The 17,232-nt window shown below is 38.4% G+C and overlaps 1 protein-coding gene across 1 annotated transcript; it reads left to right on the plus strand.

The window, feature by feature from the left end:
• The first annotated feature begins 289 nt into the window (after positions 1-289).
• On the plus strand, positions 290-13,760 carry POLR3G (RNA polymerase III subunit G). The gene is made up of 7 exons (XM_065406933.1): positions 290-409; positions 1,298-1,427; positions 4,235-4,297; positions 6,696-6,746; positions 10,827-10,897; positions 12,736-12,870; positions 13,674-13,760. The coding sequence occupies exons 1-7, from the start codon at positions 290-292 to the stop codon at positions 13,758-13,760; spliced, it is 657 nt and encodes a 218-aa protein (XP_065263005.1).
• Positions 13,761-17,232: the final 3,472 nt, after the last annotated feature.

Below are 17,232 nucleotides of genomic sequence, written 5' to 3' on the forward strand. Positions count from 1 at the left end.
GCGTAGCCGGGGGCGGGGCTGGCTGACACGTGTTCCCATGTTTTTTAAGTTCTCAGTTTTAAAACAGCCTCACAGTTTTGATTAAAAACGAAAAATGGAGTCTTGAGTCCAGTTTGATTTCTAGACAGAAGTATTTTTTTTCCAAGCTGGAGATCACAATTGGTATGAGTCTTGCAATTTAAAAAATACCTTTTCTTAGTCCTTGACTTTTTTCCATCTTAATTTTGGCTTTATTTTTTGTGATACAACTAGAATCTAACAAAGGGTGTAATATTTTTAGTAACTCCAAATGGCTGGGTCAGGGAAAGGAAGAGGACGTGCTGCATTTACTTTCAACATGGAGGCTATTGGCTTTGCCAAAGGTGAAACGCTACCTGAAGTAGCATTCAAGCCCCCTCCACTGTTTCCTGTAAGTACAGAAGCTTAATTTTAAGAGCTTGTTGCATGTCTGTGTAATGTACTTCGTCTTCATATTCAGGTAGTGAGGTTAAATGTGTGGAAAAATCCTAAACACTATCAATCAGTTTTGAAAGTAACTAGTCCATGTAACCATGTGCTCCCAGTGATAGAAACCTCAACAGCCGAGACTATGTAGGCAGGATTCAGGTGTTTTACACTGTTGTCTGATGATAGTATAAACAGTCTGAGTCTTGTCTATACTACAGCCTCACTGTTCCTGACTATACTACAGCTATCACCAGTGAAGCTGCACTGTGAGAGGATTACAGATCCCATGTTCTCTAATGTAGACAAGGCCACAGTGGAAAGAGACTTTTTTATTCTTGACAACAGATTTGTTAAATTGTATTAGTCTGTCCATGAGGTAACTAACATGATTTTAAAAAAACAAAATAATCGGTCCACATTGTTCAGATTAATCATGTTTAGCACAGATCCAACTGTATTTTGGGAAGAGGTATTGCTGAAGTTGTTCTCTGACTTAAGATAGCAGTACAGGGTTCAGAGTAGGTTAAATCAGCCTGAGGCACTGCATTTGGAAGGATGGTGGGGTGTGGGATGGATGATGATTTGCACCTTGCTTCACTAATCTAAAGTCAGTTGAATTAGATTTTTATGTTTTTTAATAGTTAAGAAAATGTTTTAGATACTTGTTTTCTTCCTTTCCTACTAGAGATTAAGTTCTGAACATATTGTCAGAATGCAGTAGAACATATTTGCAAACTAGCATAATACATAATTGCACTCCTCCATAAGTAGCAGCATTTTTTCTGCGACTTTTTGTGTTGTTGTATGTAACGGATATTAGCATAATAATGCACCTTAATAATTTACACAGCCAACAGATTTTAAGCCAGTGCCTCTGAAAATGGGAGAGGAAGAGGATTATATGTTGGCCTTAAAGCAAGAATTTAGAGCAAGTATGAAAAAAATGCCTTATTTTATGCGAAAAGAAGATGAAAATCAAGGTTTGTTCTGCATAAACGTAATTTTTAGAACAGCAAAATGTATTTGTGTATGAAAAATGTAATAATTAGCACTTTATATGTTCAAGCTGTAGTACTGACACTGAATAGTGAAAGGGACAACGTCAACTTGAAAATTACATTTTGCGATGAAACTTTTGCACCTAGGAGAGTTACAAGTAATGCCTACATTTGCTGTAACTAAAAAGCAGTGTATGTGTTTGGGAGAAGTCTGTTCTTCTCAATTTGTTTTGTTTGTGTATTTCACAATACTGTTTAGTCAGTCAATTTCTTCCTTGCTGAAAATGCCCTTATAATCATTAACAGTGGAGCACAGAATCCTCTATATAAATATATTTTTTAAAAGCCCAGGTTCTAATAAGGACCCTTTAAACTGTAGCCAGATTATTTAAAAATATTATATACAAATTAAAAATAATCAGTTAAAGGTTACTCTATCACAGCCCAAATTAGTCAGTGCTCCTTTGTAATCTTCACAACATCCCTGAAAGATAGGTAGGTATGATAAGTAGTATTACAGATGGGAAAGCTGAGAAGGAGAGAGGTGAAGAGATTTACCAATGCTTGAATCAGTGGTGGAGGTGGAATTAGAAATCAGGAATTCCTGACTGCCAGCCTTATGCTTGTTTCAGCTAGACCATAGTATCTGTCCCCCTTTTTTTAAACCTTTATAAAACTGCAATTTAATTTTGAAAATATTTGTTGTCTTCCTCAGTGTTGGCTGACATATTGTATTTGACATCCAATACATATGTTTTATCTTTTCAGTAGTTTGTTGATTAGTGTTGTTTAAATCAAAGCTTCCAAGTCTTTGTTTGAAAATTGCATTGGGGAAAACAAAGAACCCAAGTACCTCCCAGCTTCACTGCAGGAGTATCAAAAATCTAGCAATCACAGAAGGCTCTCATTATTCACAGTGGATTTTTTCCCTATTCAACCTTTTTTGTCAATTCCACCATCTTCCTGTGAGCCTAGCCTGACTACCAGGTATGGTAAATGGTGTTGGTTGGGGACTTTAAGGAACACAGAAATTACCCACTCAATCAGACCGAAGGTCCATTTAGTTTAGTATCCTGTGTCTGATGGAGGCCAGCACCAGATATTACAGATAAAGCTGTAAGAATCCTGCAGTAGCAGATGATCTAATCTGTTTCTCCTTACAGAAGTTAGACCCATCAGCACACCTGACCCTGATTATCAAATACACAGTCATTAAGTAGTTAACTGGTGAAAGGAGTATTTCATTCCTTTTTTGTTTTCTTGGATTAAAATGATCAAATGCTCTTATGAAAAGCTTTAAGATGGCAAAAGAAAGATATGGGAGAGGATATTGCATCTTGGCAATATCACTCATGGATAATATTTTTAGTATGATTTTTTTATTTTTTGTAATGTTAATATACATTTGAGCCTGTGGGAGCTTAATTTTAATTCTTGTTTATTTGGGATATGGTGGGAAATGATGTGTGGGAACTGGGGTAACATCCATCACCTGAACTAAGAAGATATCACTTAAACACAAGTGTATTCTCTTGCCTGCAACTTATCATTACTATCAGTCATGCTGAAAAATATTGTCCATCCTGCTTTCTCCTGAATTTAGTACATGCATATTAAAATGAATGATAACTTTTGAAACATTTTAATTAGCCAGAAGATGGGTGCCTTTACAAACTATGAAGGCCTGGTCTACAGCTAAAACTTAGGTCAACCTAACTAGGTCGCTCAGGGGTATGAAAAATGGTAGTTAAGCCAACACAAACCCCATTGACCTACCTACCACCTCTTGTGGAGGTGGATTTACTACAATAATGGAAAAAACCCTTCCATCACTGTAGTAAGTGTCTACGTTACAGTGGCATAAGAGCAGCTGTGCTGCTGGGTTTGGATTTGCCCAGTAGCTTTGGTTGGTTAAGATCAGTCATTGGTGCACACAGATTTTACTGCATATGTTAGCCAGGGTGGATAAAAATCAATGGTGTTTTTTTTTTTTTTTTTTTTTAATCAAAAAAATCAGATTATTTAAATTTAAATCTGATTTTTTTGATAAAGTGCTTTTTGAGGAAAAAACCTATCTAAAAATAGTTTTAATTAAGATACATTATAGCTCAAAGATATCTCATCGTGGAATAGGGATTATACATTCTAATTCTGTAGTATGAGACAATATAGTCACGTAATGTTTAAGAAAAGTTTTGTAAATGAGTTCCAATAGTTCATGGATTAGGGACCCAATCTTATGGGGTTCCACAGGCTTCTGTGTAGATTTAGGTTAATCTTTCTATCTACCCAATGGGACTCAGTGCTCAGTCTAGAACAGGGGTCGGCAACGTTCGGCATGCGGCTCGCCAGGGTAAGCACCCTGGCGGGCCGGGCCAGTTTTATTTACCTGCTGACGCGGCAGGTTCGGCCGATCGCGGCCCCCACTGGCCGCGGTTCGCCGTCCCGGGCCAATGGGGGCGGTGAGAAGCGGCGCGGGCGAGCGATGTGCTGGGGTAGGTAGCATCTTCACTGATGCACTACCGTGGCACAGTTGTGCTGCTGAAAAGTGTAGACAAGTCTTTATGCATGTTAGTAGTCCCATTGATTTCAAGGGAACTGCTCATAGTAGTACAGTTAAACATGTTCATCATCAGCACAATGGAAAGTGCATCTGCATAAAAAGAAGGGGTGTCTGTGTGTGTATATTTGGGTCAAGAGAAGCATATAATACAGTGTTTGGATTGCCTTGGTTAATAGCATGTAAATGAAATAGAATTCAATAACTGCACGTTTTTCTTGTTCTCTAGGAATTGAAAAATATAGTAAAAAGTACCTGCAGATGAGAAAAGAATCCATGGAATGGACCCCAGGTAATAATGTAAATTACAACAGTGAAATTCTGCGTGGATCTTGAATAATCTGCCAGTTTTCTTAAATGCCCAGTGTGACCAGAGTCCCAGGGGAGCCAACTGAGGTCACTCAATTAAGGTGAACTGCAAAGAATGGGGCAGGCAATCTCCAAAGCTGATGGATATTCCAATACTTGGATTTATCAAGCCAGCACAAAACAGCTTCTATAATACCTCACTGGTTACCCAGAAGCCCCAACAACACAGTTTCCTTGAAGTAATCCAGCCTTAGGCCTCCACCCAGACACGCAAGTCAAATATGATGAAGATTACTGAAAATCTTATTCATCATAAAAAAGTTCTACCAATCCCAAAGGATCTGACACATTACCTCCCAAGTTAATGAATATTCCAGATCTTACCCAAATACACGCTTACAGACAATTCTTATTAACTAAACTACAATTTATTTTAAAAGAAAAGAGAGAGAGCATTGGTAAAGAGATCAGTATACATACAGACCATGAGTCAATCTTGAGATTCAGATTCATAGCAGAGATGGTGAGCTTTGTAGATTCAAAGAGTTCTTTCAGAAATAGTTCATAGTCCAATGTTTATATTCAGGGTGGTCCAGTTAGGACTGGGATCTCAATTCTTATGGCTCAGGCTTCCCCTGCATGAAGCCTCAAGCAGATCTGAGATAAAAAGGATTGGGACCCAAACATCTTTATACAATTTCAGGCTTTCTTGTGACAGCTTGTAGTCCTTTGGTGAACAATAGGCACTCATGTGGACTATGAAGTGGACCCAGTTCCTAAGCATCACTGGTAATTATTACAGATTAACATAAGGCAATTGCCTGTTTTTTCCACCATTCACAGATGATTTGCTATATGTTTCAAAGAGAAATGAATACAGTGATATCCTATGTTTACAGTTCATTTAAATGTTAAGATGTTCTTTTGATCTCTGAATTAACAGATTACAGCATAGACAGGGACTGTTTGATTACATTGTTGATCTCTCTACCAATATATATGTAAAAACACAAACATTATCTACCTATATGTTTTTACGGGTTGAATTTGAGTCATTTATCCTGCAGGACGCTTAACGCTTTCTGGTCATGCATCACACCCCCGACGCAAGATTGATGTGGAAGGGAGCTAATTAGAACTCCTGGATACACCTCAAGGATCTCCCAACCTTGACAAGGCATCAGCCACAAGATTCTCTTTCCTTTTATATGAATTATGTCCATATCAAACTCTTGCAAGGCCAAGCTCCAATGGAGTAACCTAGAATTGGTTCCTGTTGCTTTGTGTAACCACACCAAGGGAAAATGATCACTGAACATGGTAAACTTCTTGTTATACAAAGAGGGTTTGAGTTGCCTTACTGCCCACACAGTTGCATAGCATAGCATAGTGTTGTTCAGTGGGTGTCAGTTTTTTGCTTAGATATGCAATGGGATGCCTTTTACCCCTGTCCCCGTCCTGCATCAGCACAGCTCCCAAACCCCTCTATAAGCACAATTCTTCAAAGGTTTTTCTGTCAAGATCTTCATATGATCCTGGCTTGCTCATTGTAACTGATTTTTAACCCTTAAACTCTCCAATATCAAAATTAATTTTTGATCCAAAAACCCAATTAACGTGTGGCAATGTGTATCCAAGCCAGACTAGGCTCCCCTGGGACTCTAGTCACAGTGGCAAACTGAGGTCACTCAATTAGAGTGAACTGCAAAGAATGGTCATGTGTCACACCCAGTTTCTCCATTTTAAAACAATGCCAGTCAAATGACATTTGCAACCTTTCTAAATTGTGTATTCCTTATGGAGGCGTAGACATATGTTTTACCACTGCAAACTTGACAAACCTGTGTTTGAGCTGCCTGAAAAAATAAATCTGATTTTTTCCCCCTTTATTTGCAACTCAGTGTCTCAGACTTGCATCACATTTTCCTCAAAATATTCAAGCTTGAGTTGAGGATTAACATGAGAAATTTAATCAATGAAAATTTGTGGTATCAGTGACCTGAAGATTTAGGGTTCGGAATGGAAAGGTCAGGTCAGCTTTATCTATATAGCTTCACTACTGCTAATTATTACATGTAAATTAAAGGTTATTAGATTCACTTATGTCTGAACTTCAGTTGCTTCTTCGGGGAAGAAACTCTTTTTTGTTATATGGTCTGATTCTATAAATCTTTACAATACAAAACTTCAAGTACACAGGTAGTGTGTTGACTTCAGTGGGACTAGTTGCATACCAAAAATTTGAGCCTGTTTGCAGTATCAGAGTCTATATTTATACTGCACCAAGCACAATAGGACCCCACCCCTCCTTGGGTCCTTTGGGCACTAATGTAATACAAATAAATAATAGTTCCTATATATTAAAATTATTTCTTATGCAGATTGGAGAAGACTCCCGAGAGAGATGAAGCCAAGGAAAAAGACCAAAAAAGGTAGCTGATGTAGTTTTAAGGAGCATTCACAGTACCTAGCAATTAGGTGTGAGAGAGACTATTGTTAGAGCTGGTTGAAAATAAATCAGTGGTAATAATTTCTGAAACAATTTGACTAGGTTGGGGTTTTTTTGGTAATTTTTTTTTAAACATTATTTGACTGGTCTATTTATTGTTTTATAGGATGCTTTCAGAACTACCAAAAATTAAATTTTGATATTTTAAGAAAATAATAGTGAACTTATTGGAGCTGGCGTATCTGCATTTCCTACTTTTCATACCAATAGGTCTTTGAATGCTGATGGGGTAGCACTGAGTGATTTAAAAAATACTTGTATTCTTTTGCTGTTGCTTTCAGAAGTTTGCAAACATCTTTAACCACTGTTTTTCCATACTCCATGATTTGTTTTCCTGGTTGTGATTTGGTTGGCTCTTCTGTTTATTTTAGTTTTTGTATGTGATTTAATGTAACTTCTGGTTTTCCCCATTTTTCCTTTTTTGTTTATTTTCAGCTCTCTTTGACAGAATTGTGAATCAGATTCTTCAACAGCAGTTAGAGCTGGTATTGGTTGCTCTTAAAGAGAAAGGAGTTTAATTTTCACTATAAAATGTATTTATTTTTCAGTGTTCCCCAGTATGCATGACCATTATTCTGTTTTTCTCTAGAGAACTATTGTTTTGTTGACATAAAGCAACCCTTTGACTGGTACCTAGATGTCTGTTATGTATAATTATTTACTTTCATTACCTCTTGTCCAAATCTTTAGTGTGTCATCTTTCAGTTCAAGGATAAAATAGAACACAGAAGCATGAATGTGCAGTAGTCATGGAGACTGGCTCATCTGGAAGCTTTGTTCCTTTTAAGAGCCTCATTGAGAAGCATGGTACTAAAAGTAGAGTGCAAACATTCTACTGGAAATTAAATTCTTATTGTCAAGATTGTCAAAGAAGAATAACCAGTATATAGCTGTTATTCAACTTTGAGCCAGTAATTAGCTGTCCCATATCCTAAGAAAATCAGCTGCCGATTTGTTCCTTTGCTAGAGTGACATTAAATGATGACATAAACATAGGCTCAAAGTCACTGCCTATTAAGACATATTTTTATTCATTTGATCTCACACCAAAAGTGACCATTTTTCTCTTTAATAGCAACAACAAAAATCAGTTGAACAGTTTAACTTCTGTGAGCATAAGAAAGATACAGATTCCTTTAAAAAAAAAAAAAAAAAAAGTTTAAACAGCACCCAAGTTAATATAGAATCCTTTCAGAAAACATACACTGCGGAGGTTTGTAGAAAGGTGGCCACTAACGCATTAGTACATTACATCATCTTGGCATATTTGAGAACAATATAATCTAGATCAGTGGTTTTCAAACTTTAGCAGGACCCCCATTTTGATTTAAAATTTTTCGCATACCGACAAACTGGCTTCTAATTTTCCCTGGGGATGCTCAGCCCCTGCTCTGCACCAGGCCCCGCCCCCACTCCACTGCTTTCCCAAGGCCCCACCCCTGCCCCTCCTCTTCCCCGCCTCTTTTCGCCCCTCCCCCGAGCGCGCCCTGTCCCCGCTCCCCCTCCCAGCTCCTTCTGCACGCCGCTGAACAGCTGTTCCGTGGTGTGCAAGAGGCACTAGGAGGGAGAGGAAGGAGTTGATCTGCGAGGGTGAAGGCCCCAGATGTGACTCACGGATCCCTGGAGTAAGGACCCCAGTTTGAGAACCACTGACTAGATAACACATTATAATCAAGTCAAATGTGTGTGTTTTTAGAGAAGGGTGGTAGTTTTGGGTTGTTTGTTTTTCCCCTCTTAGTGCAAGTCAGTTTTTCTATCTTGGAATCCAACCCAACTTGCTTCGCCCATTCTAACTATATATGTTGCTGGGAGTGATTTTACTTCTGGATAATGACATTGCCATGATTAAAGGGCTAGTTGCACCTCTATTCATTTTCTGGTCTCTGAGAGCACCCTGTCATGTTTTAGGCTTCAGGCCTTTATCTCCCAGGGGTGGAATTCTACAGTTCTGCCCCTCTGAGACCCTGCCCTTTGCTACATCATGATGTGTTTCAACCATGCATACCCAGCAGGTGCAACTGTGTTTGGCATCTTTGGTTCTGCCCTTCAAGAAACTGTGACCAGGTGTATGTAGTGACCAGTCACCTTAGAACCAACGTATTATTTATTTTAACAGAAAGAACAAAGCATTTAGAGAAAAAGGATTGTAAGATAATAGTTTTACATGCCTAAAACCCTGCCATCCTGTGATGGTGACCTAGGCAGGCCTAACTGCTTCAGACCCCCCAACGAGTGTCTATGTGTGCACCAGGTTCTCCTGAACAAATCTTCGCCCCCTTCTCTCCCTCCCTCCTCCCCCCAAAAAACCAACAACCCTCTCCTGAGAGTTTCTTTTTAAACTGCTATAGTCCTTTAGATCTTCTGGCTTCCCAGGCCTTTTCGTTAGTGACATTGTTTTTTAACAGCCCTCAAATGTTTTTGGAGAAGTAGCTTATCTTAAGCCCTTCCTTATACCCCTCTATAAAACTAAACCAGTATATTCAGAAACAAGCATCCTCATAATCATGTAAACATACAGTTCATAAATTATTACATAGCAGCTCCACTTGCATCAAAGATGTACTGTGTTGGATTGTTAGAGATATGCTAAAAATAATATTTCCTTGTTGCCACAGCATCCCTATCTAGATAAAATATTCAAGTGAACGTCAATACTGTCAACAACAAATGCTTCCTACATAACAGAATCTATATCTTTCTGTCAATCTTTAGTCTTTTCTCAAAAGCTAGTCCAGATAAAACAAGATCAGGTTGTGTTCCAGTGTACTTGAAAAACCACACAGACTCCAACACTTTATATAAGTTTCCTATCCTCATCGTTCAATAAGTGAAGAGTAAGTCTTGTAATTCTAGGGAGGTTATGTTGCATTCTTCTTACAAGAAAAAGAGGCTGAATCCCTACTACAAGTGCAAATCTCCGCTCCTTTTCTACTATAGCACTATGACTGCCATCTTTATAATTTTGCAGTTTGGCTGTTGTAGGTTATCACGTAAAGAGGAATTAATGCTATATCCCCATTTGAGAAATCCTTGTCTAGTGGATAAAGCAGAGGACATGGGATCTAAAGATCTGTGTTCTATTCTTGGCTTTTCCATTGACATCCTAATTACTTTTGGATAGTCACATGGGACTTGACATTTTTGAAAATTGGGACCTAAAGTGCTCGGTGTCTACATTGCCATTCCAAAAATGGAGCTGCCTCATAGGAGTCATTATTTTACAGTTATACTGTAGGCAAGACCCTTCCATAGCCTGGTTTAAAACAAAGTCCACGTACCTACGTAGAATTAAAAGCTCACTCCTTTGTGGGGTTTGGTTTTATTAACAAAGAATGAAATAAAGTAAAGGTCATCTCAAGCCTTTTCTACAGGTTTGGCCTAGGATTTATATGTCAAGATTGCTTAGCCCACACCCTAGTTATTTCTCCCTAAAGAGAGACATCTACTTCACTTATATCCATGTAATAAGCAACCTGGAGTCAGTAGAAGCTACTTAGCCCTTTCTCAGCTGGATCAACAGTTGTTAAGATGGCAGGATGTTTGAAGGTGAGGACTACCAGTCTGCTACAAACACCTACTATGATCTTGAAGCTACATATGCTGAACAAGAATTAAAATGATATTCGGGGGTTTCTAATCTATTTAAGATGATGGAAAATGACAATAATACATATTTTCTTCTGTATGTTCTTAACCAGCTTTGAATATATGTTTGAAAATTATTTGACTGAAGCTTAATATCATAATTTGGACAAAGGCCTATTCAAAGTTGAGTTTCAGATCTGCCCTAATTACGGAAAAGTGCAACATTTACATAAACTGGGCTATTGCAATTCAGTGCAGGGTAAAGGATTTGCAACTGTAAAGCAAGGATATAGCACAGACATTACATTAATTTCCCATGAGAGATGTTAACAGTGCTGTAATCTCTAACAGTCAGTAATGTGTATTATCTATGTAGGAATTAAGAAGGTACATTAGGTAACTTATTATTTTACTTCAGCAGGTGGAAAAACGAAAAAGGCAAAAGTTGCCACACCCAAAAGTAATGTGGATGTGTTGAAAAAAATTGAGGTAAGACCTACTTGATGCAAAAGATGCAGTTTCTCTGTATAGCCTCTGTTGTTCAATACAGGCTTACTCTCGAGGGAACTCTGCACCAAAAAATTTAAAATGCTGTGCACAATATTTTAAAATTCTGCATGTTTTATTTGTCAAAACACTCTGGTTTCAATTATTTAGGTAATTTATTTAAACTACACTACAGTGGATGGAGATTGGGAGTGGGGAGCATTGGAGGAAATCCCCAAGCCCCTTGCCTAATAGTAATGTAGTTAGGTTTGATCCTTTATTTCTAGTTATTAGTCAACAAATATATGCAGCCATATGCTCAGTGTTACATCATAGGCAAGTGAAGCTGGGGAATCAAACTCACAATTTATATTGACTTCTGATCATCTCCAGAAAGGTCAGTAGTAAACAGTTCATGGAGCAAATTTTGATAGGAAATTTTTTCAGTTCAAAATTTAGACCAGTTCTAATCACTAAAGCACCATAAGCATTTATAAGCCATATTGTCCTTTACACCACTCTGGCAATGTAAAGGAGCCTTAAAACTTTTACAACGCTTTTATACTCCTGGGGGAATTCACAGGACAATGGCAACAATTCACTAAGCAGGCAGGCTGCTACATTCCGCTCTGCCTGAGTGGAGAGAGCCTGCCCCATGCCTACCTCCTCAGAAACACCCCGAAGCCCTGCCCCTCCACGCCGAGCATGCCGCAATAGCGAGCAAGAGGGACAGTGTGCCACTCTCTCACACGCATTACTGGCCAGACCCTGCCCCCCTCACAGCGGTGATTTACGTCTCTACGGGCTGCTCCAGGTGCCTGAACTGACCTGCCCGCACTGCTGGGGAGAGGTGTGTGACTGCTCTTTTGGCTTCCCTTTGCTTCCTCATCAGAAGTTACTTTTCTGCAGGGAAGCAAAGAAATCTGCGGGGGACATAAATTCTGTGCATGTGCAGTGACACAGAATTCCCCCCAGGAGTAAAGCTGCAGGAAGAGAATTCAATAGCTGTTACATCTCAATCCTCCTACATTGGGTGGGACATCTCACACTTTAGCCATTTCTCTGGCCTTCCCTTGCTGACACATGATTGTATGGTGTCTGAAGAGATGGGATGAGGACTGTCTTTGTCACCAAACTCTGTGGTGATTCCCCTCTATACACTGCTGCTTTTTCGCCCTTTGAACAAGATGTCTGGCTGTTCATTCTCACTGGGAGGGGATGTGGCTTAATTGAACAAAAGGGTTCTCTGAAGAGACAACAAGAGAACTTGGTTGAAGTGCCTCCCCCAAAGGGAAGGAGAGGTCTATCAGTGCCCTCTCATCCTACCAATGTTGCAAACAAACCAATATGGTGAGTTTAGAAGAGAAGGAGTGTGGAGGGGACACAATGGCTGGGCAAATTGGGAGGAAATTTTGACCATAATTTTGGAAGTATGTGTTGCACACAATGGTATTAATAGGTTGAGAGGCAGAGTTGCCATGTGTGTCTTTGTCTGATTTAGTACATACGCACATTGGAGCAGATGTTATGTGGTGTTTTGTCTTATAAAGCACCATGTGTGCTTGCACAAATAATTACCACTTTACCCTATGATAACGGGGAAGGGAACTCAGCACTGGAGTACTGCACCAAATGTGCTAAAAACATAATGGCTAGTATTTGGTCTAATAAGCCCTAGGAAAATCCTGGCACTTAGTTAAGCAACACGATTGCCTGTTATTTCTACACCATTGTTTGGTTAGTTGCCTTATTACTAGTTACAACAAAACTAAACTCTGCATTTTGATAGCCTGGAGGATATGTTGTTGCTAGATTCCTTAACATGTTCTAACTTGTGACAGGAGTTGGAAAAGAAAGGTGATGAAGAAAAATCTGATGAGGAAAAGGAGAAAGAAAAAGACAAAGAGGGTGGTGAAGAAGAAGAAGAAGCAGCAGCAAATGAACAAGAAGAATATGATGAAGAGGAACATGAAGAGGTACGGGTTCCTTTTCCAGCTCTAACAAAACAAACCCTATTTGTTAGAGGTAAATATGATGATAGGAATGATGACTGAAACCAAGTGTACCAACAAAGTTGTTAGCTGTTCTGCAGTAGAGGAAAAGTTGGTATGAGAGAGACACTATTATGTGGACAAGCTGCACATTATGCTGCTTAGTGCTGTGATTGATTTTAATAGGTTCTGTTAAATATGTTAGTATCACCAAAATATTGCAAAATCTTGTTTCAGCAGTTAGGAGTGAGTCCTGTCACTAACAGTGGATGTCATTATTTATCTGTATCACTGATAAAGTGCCGCAAGTTTATAGTGATACTTTTACAAAGACCTAAGACAGTTTTTCGTAACATGCTTTCAAACTATATGTCTTAGTTCCCCAATGTTATGGTGGCTGTTGGCATCTGAAAACAACAGAAGATTTTTTTTTTTTTTTAAATAATAAAACAACCTCCAGATTGTATCTCAGGCTGCATTGGAGTGTGACCCAAATGGCTCATTGCCTTAGGTAACTGTAGCTCCTCCAGGAAAGAAAGTGTTAGAGGCACCATGGGTGTGTCCATGTATAGACAAACTTTAAACATCCCAAAATGTAGGTCTTTTCCTCTCTCATCAAACTAGGAAAGGAGGCTGTAGCCCTGCATATTCTTCTTTCAAAATCATACTGTATTCTCCTGATTAGCATTATGAGGCAATGTGCCTCGTTTAATAATGGTGCATTTAATTGTCTCATCTACATCAGTAGTAACTTGAAGTATTTTGATCTATAATGTATTTTCATTTAGGAAAACGACTACATTGCTTCATATTTTGAAGATGGCGATGACTTTGGTGCTGGCAGTGACGACAATATGGATGAAGCAACCTATTAGTTATTTGTATTAGATTGTGTCCTTCCCTGGCCTTCTAATACATCCACTAAACCATTTGGACCTAGTTGTAGGTGGGCTGAGCACCTGCAACTCTTGATGCGGCTACTTGGAGTTGGAGCGCTGAGTTCACCCTCAGATGAAAGGGCATTTTTTTTCTGATTTATTTAACGGGGTTGAAAAATGGGAGACCTCGCTGCCATATTCTGTTCTTCCCAAATGCTTTGGAGACAGATATTTATCACTGCAAGGTTCTCTAGAACTCCCCGATACAGAGTACTATATATGCCTTTGTATTGCCTCTGCTGCACTGGAAAAGAATATGCATTTTGACTGAATTGTGCCTAAGCATTTGCACTTCTCCATTCTATGCATGAGTGGAATCAAATCCTGTTCCAGATTTGAAGTCATACTTCAGAGGATACTGAAGTCAATTGCAAAACTTGTATTGACTTAAGTGAACCAGGATTTGGTCCTTTCTGAACACAAGCTGTTCCTACTTAGCTGCTGACTTTCTAAAGGAATTTATTATAATTTCTGTAATCAGGGGATTGAAATATAACTGAACACTGAGCACTTTCATGAACAAAGTAGCCTCAAAGTACTTTGTTACTGTGGACTAACAAGGTAAGGAGATAATTTTGAAAGGCTCTTGCATTCTAATCAACAGACTTTCATCATTCAGCACTTTGACCAATAGGGAGCATCTTTCAAATCAGGGCTTGCTGGGTGTAAGGAGACTTAATAAATGAGATTAGATTATGTTTTATGAATTACTTTTTGCTGGAAGTGAGGTCTAGGGCTAATTAGTAGTTTCATTTAGAGAGGGTTTGTGGCTGAGGTTTGAGCAAGGGTGTGGGAAATCAGGAAATCCTGATTTCTAGGTTTGGCTCATCTCTGTGGCCTTGGACAAGTCCCTTAACATCTCTGCATCAGTTTCCCCAGCTGTTAAATGGGGGGAAAATACTACTTCCTACCTCATAGTACTGTTGAGAGTCGATGTTTGTTAAAATACTAGCTATGTAAATGTGAAATATTGTTTTTATTTAATTTACTTCCCAGCACAGCCAAAAAATCAGACAGTAAAAGAAAGGTACATATAATAGAAGAGTAATATGCTACGGTAAACTGTAAAGGTGGTGAAAACAATGAATTTTATAAATATTCTATATTTGAGGATGAATATGTTGCGACTCTAATCTTTCCATTACAGTAATCCTAGGAGTTATTTGTAACAACAGTTGGTAGGTACAACATTTTCAAATGTATCACTAATATTTTTGTGTTCCTAAGCAACTTAAAATAGGTCTCATTTTTTAAAAACTGTTTTGTTTTGCTTAAATTCACTCAAAATGAATAGAAAGCACTGGATTCTAAAATCTCAGCATCAGCTGAAACTGTCACTGTTTCACTTATGGCCTTTGATGCCTTTTTGAAGTAGCCACAGTAGCTGTCTTCATAAAAGGAGAAGCATGTGGTTTTATAGAATAGGCTTTAAATTTCCTTTCTGCCAATCTTCAAGGAAACGTAAATCTTATTCTTATTGTTTTTTGTTTCCTTCATGCTGCTGTTTTTCTCTGAAGTACTCCCAGCTGGACTCACAACTACTCTCAAAGATGGAGATGCTGAGGATAAATCTAAAGCAAAATCAACAGAAACCATTTTAGCTGACTTGAGGATTGGGGGGGCTTCAGATTTTTTAATTTAATTTAAAATTTAATAAAAATGAATGAAAAGTTGAAAATAAACTTTTTCCTCTAGAATTATTAATCTGGGAAATGTCACTAAAAGGCTCTACCCTATGCTTTTGTTGTCCCTCTGCACAAATTGGAACCTGTGTTAGTTGATCATATTGGTCCTCTTTCTTTTCGCTCTTTAGCTGTTGAGAACTAAAATGTGTTCTCATCCAGTGAGAAACTGGTTATTAGTTAAAAAAAAAAAATCTTGTAAAAAGTTTGTTTCTTGATGATTGAGGCACACATTTGCCAAACAATACTTTACCTCAGTGCTAACTCTGAAACAATAGAGAGATAAAATCCAGAAAAAACTATTTACCTATACTAATGGTTGTGTAATTTAGGGCATGGCTGTATTTTTTCCCTGTGTTAATTAAAATGCTCTGATTAACAAAATGTGAAGCAATTCCAAAGGATGAGGCAACTAAATCCAATGCAGAGCACACCTCAAATGTATATTTTAACTTGATTATTTTTAAATGTTAAATTGCTATGTAGGAAGATATAGCAAAACAATGTATAACAACTTATTTCTGTATTATTAAATACTGTGCTGTATTGCAACAGAAATTTACTCTGGTCATTAATTAGGACTTTATGTTGAAGTTAATTTTCTTATAACTAATAATGAAGAGTTGAGGACTAAAGTTGTGGGTTTTAAAAAATGTTATAGTATGGTCTGCACACAAACTGCATTTATGCAGATAGGCTGCCTCTATATGGCCATGGTCTGTCCAGTTATTTCTCTACCCATCCTTGCATGTGGGCTCCTGCACCAACTCAGGAAGAGAGAAGCTGAGCAGATGCCATAATAAAGTCACCATCTTTGGAACACTCCAGAGGTTCTGCAGCTGATCCTAATAAACTAGAGAAATACAACTTAGATGGAGCTACTATAATGTGGGTGCATATCTAGGTGAAAAACTGTTCCCAGAGAATAATTATCAATGGTTCACAATCAAGCTGGAAGGGCATATTGAGTAGGGTCCCACAGGGATCACTTCTGGATTTGGTTCTGTTCAATATCTTCATCCGTGATTTATATAATGGCATAGAGAGTACATTTAAAGTTTGCGGATGATACCAAGCTGGGAGGGGTTGCAAGTGCTTTGGAGGATAGGATTAAAATTTGAAATGATCTTGAGAAATGGTCTGAAGTAGAGAGGATGAAATTCAATAAAGACAAATGCAAAATACTCTTCTTACAAAGGAACAATCAGTTATACATATACAAAATGGGAAATGACTGCCTGGGAAGAAGTACTGCACAAAAGGATCTCGCGGTCAGAGTGGATCACAACCTGAATATGAGTGAACAGTGTAACACAGTTAGTGTGACCAGAGAGCAAGTCTGAAAAATCGGGACGGGGTGGGGGGTAATAGGAGCCCATATTAAAAAAGCCCCAAATATCAGCACTGTCCCTATAAAATTGGGACATCTGGTCACCCTAAACCCAGTTGTAAAAAAAGCAAACATTCTGGAATGTATTAGCAGGAGTGTTGTAAGCAAGACACAAGAAATAATTCTTCCGCTCTACTCCGCTGATTAGGCCTCAACTCGAGTAGTGTGTCCAGTTCTAGGTGCCACATTTCAGGAAAGATGTGAACAAACTGGAGAAAGTCCAGAGAAGAGAAACAAAAATGACCTATGAGGGAAGACTGAAAAAATTGGGTTTAGTCTGGAGAAGACTGAGAGGAGACATAAGTTTTCAAATACATAAAAGGTTGTTACAAAGAGA

The sequence above is a fragment of the Emys orbicularis genome, chromosome 6, assembly GCF_028017835.1.
Source record: "Emys orbicularis isolate rEmyOrb1 chromosome 6, rEmyOrb1.hap1, whole genome shotgun sequence".
In the NCBI taxonomy this organism is placed as follows: Eukaryota; Metazoa; Chordata; order Testudines; family Emydidae; genus Emys; species Emys orbicularis.